Source organism: Nansenia antarctica, assembly GCF_963989245.1.
Source record: "Nansenia antarctica genome assembly, chromosome: 4".
NCBI lineage: Eukaryota > Metazoa > Chordata > Actinopteri > Argentiniformes > Microstomatidae > Nansenia > Nansenia antarctica.
The window spans coordinates 3696756-3706755 of record NC_137689.1 but is presented as its reverse complement, the minus strand read 5'-3'; the positions used below and the strand labels follow the sequence as shown (position 1 = coordinate 3706755).

At 42.8% G+C, this 10000-nt stretch overlaps 2 protein-coding genes across 2 annotated transcripts in view; both read right to left on the bottom strand.

Moving 5' to 3' along the window:
- Nucleotides 1-1408, bottom strand: part of bsx (brain-specific homeobox) — a gene marked incomplete at both ends in the record, with an annotated part of 1869 nt that extends 461 nt beyond the window's left edge. Inside the window, 2 exons of the mRNA XM_080529753.1 lie at nucleotides 459-649; nucleotides 1147-1408. Of these exons, the coding sequence (XP_080385879.1) occupies nucleotides 459-649; nucleotides 1147-1408 (453 nt within the window). The remainder of the gene's footprint in view (nucleotides 1-458; nucleotides 650-1146) is intronic.
- A 3781-nt stretch (nucleotides 1409-5189) lies between these two features.
- lim2.1 (lens intrinsic membrane protein 2.1) overlaps nucleotides 5190-10000 on the bottom strand; it is a gene marked incomplete at both ends in the record, with an annotated part of 6312 nt that continues 1501 nt past the window's right edge. Inside the window, 2 exons of the mRNA XM_080528784.1 lie at nucleotides 5190-5251; nucleotides 8692-8826. Coding sequence (XP_080384910.1) covers nucleotides 5190-5251; nucleotides 8692-8826 — 197 coding nt within the window. The remainder of the gene's footprint in view (nucleotides 5252-8691; nucleotides 8827-10000) is intronic.

The following is a 10000-nucleotide window of genomic DNA, read 5'->3' as shown; positions in this document are numbered from 1 at the left end:
GTGCTAGGGTTAGGGTTAGTGTTAGGGTTAGTGTTAGGGTGCTAGGGTGCTAGGGTGCTAGGGTGCTGGGGTTAGTGCTAGGGTGCTAGGGTGCTGGGGTTAGTGCTAGGGTGCTAGGGTGCTGGGGTTAGTGCTAGGGTGCTAGGGTGCTGGGGTTAGTGCTAGGGTGCTGGGGTTAGTGTTAGTGTTAGTGTTAGGGTGCTGGGGTTAGTGTTAGGGTTAGTGTTAGGGTGCTAGGGTGCTGGGGTTAGTGCTAGGGTGCTATAGGGTGCTGGGGTTAGTGTTAGGGTGCTAGGGCGCTGGGGTTAGTGCTAGGGTGCTAGGGTGCTGGGGTTAGTGTTAGTGTTAGGGTTAGGGTTAGGGTTAGGGTTATGTAAGGTTATGACGGGTTAGGGTTAGTGTTAGTGTTAGTGTTAGGGTTAGTGTTAGGGTTATGTAGGGGTAGTGTTAGGGGTTACCTGGGTTTCTGAGAGACTTAACGCTGTCGCCAGCTCCACTCTCTCTGGGGTAGAAAGGTACCGTTGGACCTCAAATCTCTTTTCCAAACCAGATAATTGGGAATCAGAGAAAACCGTTCGAGCCTTTCTGCGTCTGCAGTGTTTGCCGGGTAACTCTGGATGGTGTTGAAATAACGCCGGCATCTGCATCCCTGGGAAGGAAAAACAAAAAAAACAATACGATGTCAATATAAATATAATATAAAATATGATAACATTATAAACTATATTTTCATATTTTCGTTATGGGCAAAATAAATAAAAACATGTTTTACTGCATGCAATTCAGGACACATTCCATTTGTCTGTTAAACCGTTATAGGCCAATAATGTGTCCATGCAATTACATGACACCTTCTGTAGTGACAGCATTTCATTATGCATTGTGCAGGAATCTGTTTTTGTTGATCAATCCTTGTTGCAAAACGTCCGTTACCTTTCCGTTGGTATTTTCAAAGGTCTAAGGCTTATTAGAATGGACATAATTATCATCATGAAATAACGCATTACTTGGAAATGACATAACTAGATTACTACAACGAAAAGTTAAAGGAAACGTAATTATATCGACCTTGCACTCTCCTCCGACTGATCGCTGTCGCAACTTAGACAATGATGGACACAAATGATGTTGTGCTTTGTTACTTACCGGAGGTGAAGAAATATTGGTGGTCCGGTTTGTGGAGAGGATGGTGCAGCGCGTGGGGCGCATGCAGGATCGGGGTGGGCATGAGGGGGTACCCGTACTCCAGGAGGGGCATGCGGGACGCCAGGGAGGTGCTGGAGAAGGGCGAGGGGAACATCTCCCTCAAGGGCCTCAGGGGCTTGTGCAATAAAATGTCTTCGATAAAGAACGACGTCGACCTCTGGGCTGGCATCTGCGCCAACGGAGACGTGTAGTTCAGATTCATGGTTTTTGTTTTGTTGTTGCGTTTATATCTCTGATCTGAAATCACCCGTCGAAATGGAAGTCCTGGAAGGTATAACAGGGCCCTATTGATGCTGTTCACACCCCAGATCAGGAGCCTCAGCAACACGTACAGCCTCGGGTCTCTCCGGTCTCAAACGCATGAATGGGAGTTGGTGCGTAACCAACCCGTAAGTGGTGCCGGCCAGGTAGATTACTATTTATTCAGTGGGAGGATTTACTTCTTTTTTTTTTCGTATCAAAGGAGAACGACAGTGGCAGATTGTGAAATTGATTTGTAATCAGCCAATGGTCGGACGGTGGGGCGGGGAAGGGAATTAGTGTTATGGATTAATTATAGTGACGGCGGAGGAGAGAGAGGGAGGGAGGGAGGGAGGGAGGGAGGGAGAGAGAGGGAGGGAGGGAGGGAGAGAGGGAGAGGGAGGGAGAGAGGGAGGGAGGGAGGGAGGGAGAGGGAGGGAGGGAGGGAGGGAGAGAGAGAGGGAGGGAGAGAGGGAGGGAGGGAGGGAGGGAGAGAGAGAGGGGGAGGGAGGGAGGGAGGGATGGAGAGGGAGGGAGGGATGGAGAGAGAGGGAGGGAGGGAGGGAGAGAGAGAGGGAGGGAGGGAGGGAGAGAGAGAAGGAGGGAGGGAGGGAGAGAGAGAGAGGGAGGGAGGGAGAGGGAGGGAGAGAGGGAGAGGGAGAGGGAGGGAGGGGGGATGGAGAGAGAGAGAGAGAGGGAGAGGGAGGGAGGGAGGGAGGGAGGGAGAGAGAGGGAGGGTCGCTCACTACTGGGTTGAAAAAGCCTTCCCGTGGGAGCTCTGCAGTCGCTCCCACTGCGACAAACTTGCTTTCATATTGGTCCCTTTTCCCAGTGAACTTAGAGAAGATAAGACACATTATGGTCTCATCAGCTGTTGTTGCAATTTATGGATTCTTAACTGTTTCACCTGGCCCCCGCGCCCTTTTCCACATTGACCTGTTGCATGGGCAACTATTACCATATACCTTTATTATGCTTAACATAAATAACATCTATATAGGCTAGATACTTCTAAAATATTGCTTAAATGGCTCAACTTATTGATCTGTCTTTTCCGGGAATAATTTTTCTTAGCCTCTAGATTGTTTTGTCATTTTGGGTCGCTGTCGCAGGGGGGATAACGGGTCTATCTGCTAATTCCGCCCCAGATTGCTTAGTTGTAATTGTTGGTATTAAAATCTGGGGAGAGGAACACGAGTGGGTTCCTGCGCCATTCAGGCGACGGAGGCGCAGTAATTTGTTGATATCGTGTTGTCGTCACATCTCCAATCACGATGGTTAATGTGGAAGTGTCTTAATGTAACAGGCAGCGACGCTGCAATGCTATTAGGCAATTAGGGGGAATAAGATGTTAGAGAAGGAAGGAGTAATCCACGGGTGCAGGGACAGACAGGATTTCCATTTCATCAGGTGGGCAGAACGAAATAATTACTGTATTCAATTACGCACGAAAGTACATTAGGCCTAGTGCGCCAAACCTAAAACCATGCACGTCCTCCATGCATGAGTTTGGATAACACACGTGGATGCGCTTCTCCTGCAGTGACTTCAGGTTTAATTCAGTACCAGTTTAATGAACCCGAAAATGTCGTGAGTTTAGAATTACAAGGTTCTATCTCCGTTTAAGGTAGAGATATTGAGCGTCAAAGTTTGTCCATTCCATTATGTCTTGTGAGATGGAAGCTTTGTATTTGATTAATTACTGACTAAAAAATGTCAACATTTTAAAAATAATTATAAAAATATTAATAAAACACCACACAGGCATTAATAAACACCTAATGGATCAGATTATGTAAAAAAACTCAATTTTGACAAAAATTGAGATAGAACCTTATAATTCTAACGTCACGATGTGTCTCACACTCGAATATTGCTCATACATTGTACCTCTTTTGTCTATACCAGTTTTATGGTATAACCACACAACTGGAATTAAACGAGTGACAATATTAAAGTCTCAATAAGTCAGACTTTCTCAGTTTTCCAGATCACAACACGACTGACCTGTGAGGGGTGAGCTAAAGGATCAATGACAGAAGAATATGTTTGTGTCCCACAGTCTGAACCAACACACACACACCTACCTTGGTTGAAGACAACGTGGAACCAAATGACATTAGTAACACAGTTGACCAGTCAGTGGTCTTTCCAGGGATACACACCTGCTCTACTCAGTTTTTCTAAGAACATCAGGATAACTAGTAAATTAGAAAGTAAATGAACAAATGGTGCTGAAATCGTCTTTGAGGATAGTCAATAGGATGTTCTTAAGGTGGGGATAAGCGGCTTTTAACAGCCATTTCATCAAGTCAAATGTACCCGGGGAGGCTGTGCGTCACTGCTGAGTGCATTATGGCCATGTGAGCTTTAAAGAACCCAGATCATTCTCAGCAATAACAAACTAATAACACGGTTTGCTTGTGCATCTTGATGTAAACCTGTGTTCATTCTTGTGATTTATTTTGTGTTTTCTTATTATGTTTTTAACTTGTGTTTTTAGGCCGTGTTTTGTAGTATTTTTTATTAAATTTTTTTACTCTAAAGATTATTTTGAATGAAAAGTGCAATACAAATAAAATGCATTATTATTATTATTATTATTATTATTATTATTATTATGATGATGTAATAAATAGTGCGCTCTTTTACTTCAGCAGGGAGATGGTCGTTAAATCATTCTCATTGCATTGTGGGATTGATAAAAGTAACAGTAGGCTGTACGTGTATTTTTGTTCTGTTAATTTGAATATTACCGTGGCAAGGCCTATCTAAGGTCTATCTAAAACATGGTCCTATAGGCTAGAACACGTTTTCTAAACTGCACATTACTTCATCGTAATTAAGTGGTCAAACGGTATGGACACAAATTCCTCATCGACGTTATTTCAAAGGGAAAGCCTTAATGATGATTCTATTCCACTCGTGCCAAGTGCGACCCATCTGTCACGGTGTTGTACTGAGATCAGACAGACTTGCATCTAAATCTGTATAGATTGTATCTACAAATATTGCATGATTCATGTCACACACACACACACACACACACACACACACACACACACACACACACACGCGTGCGCGCGCATCGTCACCTTCTTAAAGTAAGTCACCTTTGAGGATTTTTTTTTTTTTGCATAAATATCATATTTCAGTTTATTCCGTTTTTCTCATAACTTGAAAATATGACGTAAGCCTTTATTTTGAGAAGGTGACTATATATATATATAGGCCTACACAGAATCATAAATCATTCTTTAATGATATGTGTTCATCATAACTGCCTATTGTACCATACAATTCTGCAACATAAGATGAAAGTTTTTGTCCTCCTCGATGACGGATTCATCCAGCTTAATAATACTAACCACCTCTGACCAGGTGATTGGTGTGTTAATGAGTCTATCTATCCACTGTATGGATCCTTCATCACATACCTTTCATGTTATGAATATGCACCATTAACTTTGATAGATGAATAAACAGCATTCATACACATCTGCATCACATCTGGGAGCGCACATGCAGAATCTGTGGAAATTAACAGAACAAATCACACGTTCCTGTTCATAAATACTATAGTAACGAGTACGCGACGCATGAATAAAGAGAGAGGCCACGTTCTTCCCCAAAGTGTTTTTTATTCAAATCACAAAAAAGTCTATAATCCATGTTTCCAAAAGTAAAGAGTGGGTCCATGTTGACTCTTCCATTCAGGAAAAAGCCCCACAAGTGGCTCGCTCCTAGTGCGAGTTAGAGTTCCGGGGGCATTCGTGCATCCGATAGGCGCACATATAGAATATACCTAGAAACGGAAATAAATCATAAGTCATAGTTATCAATTTTTCAGTGCTGAAAACAAAATACAACCCAAGTTAGATCACAGCTATATTCCTGAACCCTAGTGAACCATTTATTATGATAATGACCTTAAAATACATTGGATATGTACTAAAAATGTCATTGAAATCTTGAGCTCCTCCTCGATAATACTCTTTGATAACAACTCATCACTTGTCAGTATTTTTTGTCAGTATAGATCAGCGGTTCGAGCCCCGGCTGGCCACAGGTGTCCTTGGGCAAGACACTGAACCCAACATTGGTCCCAATGAGCGGGCTGGCGCCTTGCACCAATGGCGCTTGCCCGCTCAAAAATCACTTCTCAAAGATAATATCTACAAACAAGAATAACCCCAGGGTCTTGTTCTCGACAATTGATTGCCTTGTAAACCCTGCTCCTAGGACTCTAGACGGCGCAGCCTCTGTCACCAAATGCGAGGAATTTGCATCCCACTTCAGGGATAAGATAACAAATATTAGAATGTGTATTACTCAGGAAAGACTAGGTTTGTGTAGCACCACAGATCCGCCACCACAGAACATGACTATGAGCATGTTCACCATGATTAGTACGGAAACATTAGGTAAAATTGTGTCACAGCTTAAACCGTCTACGTGTCCTCTTGACCCTATTCCTACCACCTTTTTTAAGGACATTTTTGAATCTGTGTCTGATGACATACTAGGCATTGTAAATCACTCCCTACTTAAAGGGATATTTCCAGCGGCGCTAAAAACTGCCCTGGTTAGACCCACCCTGAAGAAAAGTAACCTAGATCCTTCTGATCCCAAAAACTGTAGACCAATATCCAATCTCACTTTTCTAAGCAAAATTTTAGAAAAGGCAGCGTATAGACAGCTTCATGAATTCTTAGTCCTAAATAATAGGTATGACCCACTTCAGTCAGGTTTCCGATCATACCACAGCACAGAAACCGCTTTGCTTAAGGTAACTAATGACCTTAGGATAAATGCAGACTCGAAAAAACTCTCGATTCTTGTACTCTTAGACTTAAGTGCAGCCTTTGATACGGTAGACCACTCCATACTTATTGAGAGACTTGAAAACTGGGTTGGCCTCTCAGGTCCGGTCTTAAACTGGTTCAGGACTTACCTGGCTGACCGAGATTACTTTGTAGCCCTTGGTGACCATAAGTCAAAAAATTATAGCACAACCTGTGGAGTTCCCCAGGGGTCCATTTTAGGACCGTTGCTTTTTAGCCTATACATGCTACCCCTCAGTTCTGTTATCAAGAAGCATAGCGTTAACTACCACAGCTATGCTGACGACACTCAGCTTTATATCTCAGTAACTCCCAACGACTACAAGATGATCGACCACCTGATAGACTGTATTGCCGATATTAATATTTGGATGACACAAAACTTTCTCCAACTCAATCAAGAAAAAACAGAGGTATTGATCATTGGCGAGAAAACTGGGAGAGAGAAATTATCTGCACACTTGAAAACACTAGCTCTTAACACTAAGTGTCAGGCCAGGAATCTTGGTGTCATAATTGACCCAGATCTAAATTTTGAAACTCATATTAATAACACTATTAAAACATCCTTCTACCATCTAAGAAACATCACTAAGGTACAATCATTTCTCTCCCAGGCAGACACTGAAAAATTAATGCATGCGTTTGTTACTAGTAGGCTAGATTACTGTAATGCTCTCCTGACAGGTCTCCCCAAAAAAATGATAAATAGACTACAAATGGTTCAAAATGCTGCTGCTCGTGTCCTTACTAGGACCAAACGGAGAGCGCACATCACACCTGTCTTGAGATCACTACACTGGCTCCCTGTCAGTCATAGAATAGACTTTAAGATCCTTTTACTAGTTTATAAATCACTTCACTGTGATGTACCCAATTACATGGTGGACATGCTCATAAGATACACACCAGCTAGACCCCTACGGTCTAGTGGCACGGAACTTTTAATAGTGCCAGAGGCTAGGACAAAGAGATTTGGAGGATCAGCTTTTAGCATATATGCTCCTAGATTGTGGAACACCCTACCTGAGGGCCTGAGGTTGTCTAAAACTCAGGACATTTTTAAGCGTGACCTCAAAACCTACTTATTCAATGTCGCCTTTTGATACTAAGGGAGACATTGGACATTATAGAACTAGGATCACTAGGCCATTACACCATACTCGTGTTTTTGAGATTTGTGTTGACAGGAAAATGGACCCGGGTGCTGATGAGGCACTGTCAGCTCCAAATAGCACCTAGAGCAGTACTGGAACCGGTACAAGGGTGTACCAGGACCACCATCAGGTTGTATTGCTGTCATCTTTATTGTCTCTATTGTGTTGTTGCATCATAACTGTGCTTAAGTTTCTCTTTTGGCAGGACCTGTGACCATACTGGATGCAGAACGATGCAAATACAACACAAAATTTATGGACAGTGTGTACGCCGATAATATGCAAGGAATTTTTCCTGGATACATGGTGTACAGGTTTTTGCCCTTGCTTGCTTGCTTTGTGCCGGTGGTCCTGGCCTCCCCTGGGGGACCGCTGGGTACTGGTAAGCAAACTGGCTAGTAGTCGCTCTATTGGTAGAGGGCTGCAAGGGAATTTTTCCTGGCTACATAGTATACAGGTTTTTTACTTTTGCCTGCTCGCGGCTCTGTCAGTATTGATTGATTGATTGACTGATTGACTGAACATTTTCATTGTGTGAAGCGCATTGAGTTGCATCTTGTAAGAAATGCGCTATACAAATAAAATTTGATTTGATTTGATTTGATTGGTGCGTGAATTTTTTATTATTGTTTATTTGGCAGGGACAGTGTACATCAAAGAATGCACCAGAATTAGCCAAGAAGGCTAGTTTTCATCCTTAGCCCCTGAACAGCATTCGTGAGTGAATAACGAATTGGAATAACGCGCTATATAAGTCAATCCATTTACCATTTAATTAGAAATCTACCAACATCTGACCAATTTAAAAGTCTCAGATTGTTCTTAATATCTATAATGTTATACACGAGAAGAGAATACAGACTGTGTTGGTTGAACGTGACCAGTGTTAGGGTTGTTGGGTTAGGGTGAGGGTGGTTGTGTAGGGTTGGTTAGGGTGGTTGAACGTGACCAGGGATAGGGTTAGGGTTAGGATGGTTGGGTTAGGGTTAGGGTGGTAGGGTTAGGATGGTTGGGTTAGGGTTAGGGTGGTTGAACGTGACTAGGGTTAGGGTGGTTGGGTTAGGGTTAGGGTGGTTGGGTTAGGGTGGTTGAACGTGACTAGGGTTAGGGTGGTTGGGTTAGGGTTAGGGTGGTTGGGTTAGGGTGGTTGGGTTAGGGTTAGGGTGGTTGGGTTAGGGTGGTTGTGTTAGGGTTAGGGTTAGGGTGGTTGAACGTGACCAGGGTTAGGGTTAGGATGGTCGTACCTGAGAAGAAGGTGAGCACCACTGACACCCAGCCGATGATGTAGGACCAGGAGAACCGCCAGTTTCCGTATCGTTTCCCATAGTAGTTAATGGTCACGCCCGTGTACACGGCCATCGCTAGTAACACAAAGAAGCCTGGGGGGAGAGAGAGGCATGTTAACAGACAGAGTAACAGACAGAGAGAGGCATGTTAACAGACAGAGTAACAGACAGAGAGAGGCATGTTAACAGACAGAGTAACAGACAGAGAGAGGCATGTTAACAGACAGAGTAACAGACAGAGAGAGGCATGTTAACAGACAGAGTAACAGACAGAGAGAGGCATGTTAACAGACAGAGTAACAGACAGAGTAACAGACAGAGTAACTGACATAGTAACAGACAGGAGGGTAACAGACAGAGTAACAGACATAGTAACAGACAGGAGGGTAACAGACAGAGTAACAGACAGAGTAACAGACAGAGTAACAGACAGGAGGGTAATGGTAACAGTAACATCACACACAACCTGTATTTCGTAACATAATATAAGCTGCACTTTGTCAGTTTCCATGGTTTGGCCATGTTGGCAGGAAAAGGTACTATTACATATTGGTACTTTAGTAATAGCTTTGTGAATACATAGTAATGGAGGTAAGCAGTTTGTTATTACATGTGTACAAGTGGAATAAGAAACACACCTAACTACTGTTGTATAATTACAATAAACACTCAGCTCAATTACTACGTAACACATGATGAATATACTAGTGTAATTATAATGTTATAACACGCAGGTATAAGAACAATTTAAGGAACAATCTACCATAATTGGTAAACTGTAACTGTTTTATTCTACAATGGATGTACTGCCAATGGCCCCTGGCCTGAGCTAGATTACTCCTCCTGATAGAACTGGTGGATTGATGATTCACTTGCTTAGTCAAATGTATTGATCGTAAGTTGCTTTGGAATAAGGTGTCTGCTAAATGCCAAAAATGTAAATGTATGTATATGTGGTAATTAACTGACCTGAGTTGAAATTGTGTTAATTATCTCTCAATTACTTTAGGTGCACTTGATTTACATTAATTGGATGGAATAGGCTCTGACATGCACCCCCCCCCCATGGTGGTCAACGTAAAACAACCACACCTTAAATGAATTTAATACAAACACTACCCATGTCTAGTAATCAGTGATAGCTGATGATAGCTGATTACTGTATGATGAGATGTAAGTACCAAACACACATGTAGATTTAATCATCTTAGTTTGTACTTTACTTACTCTACGTAGATGGTGCCAACAGTCAACAGACAACAGTACG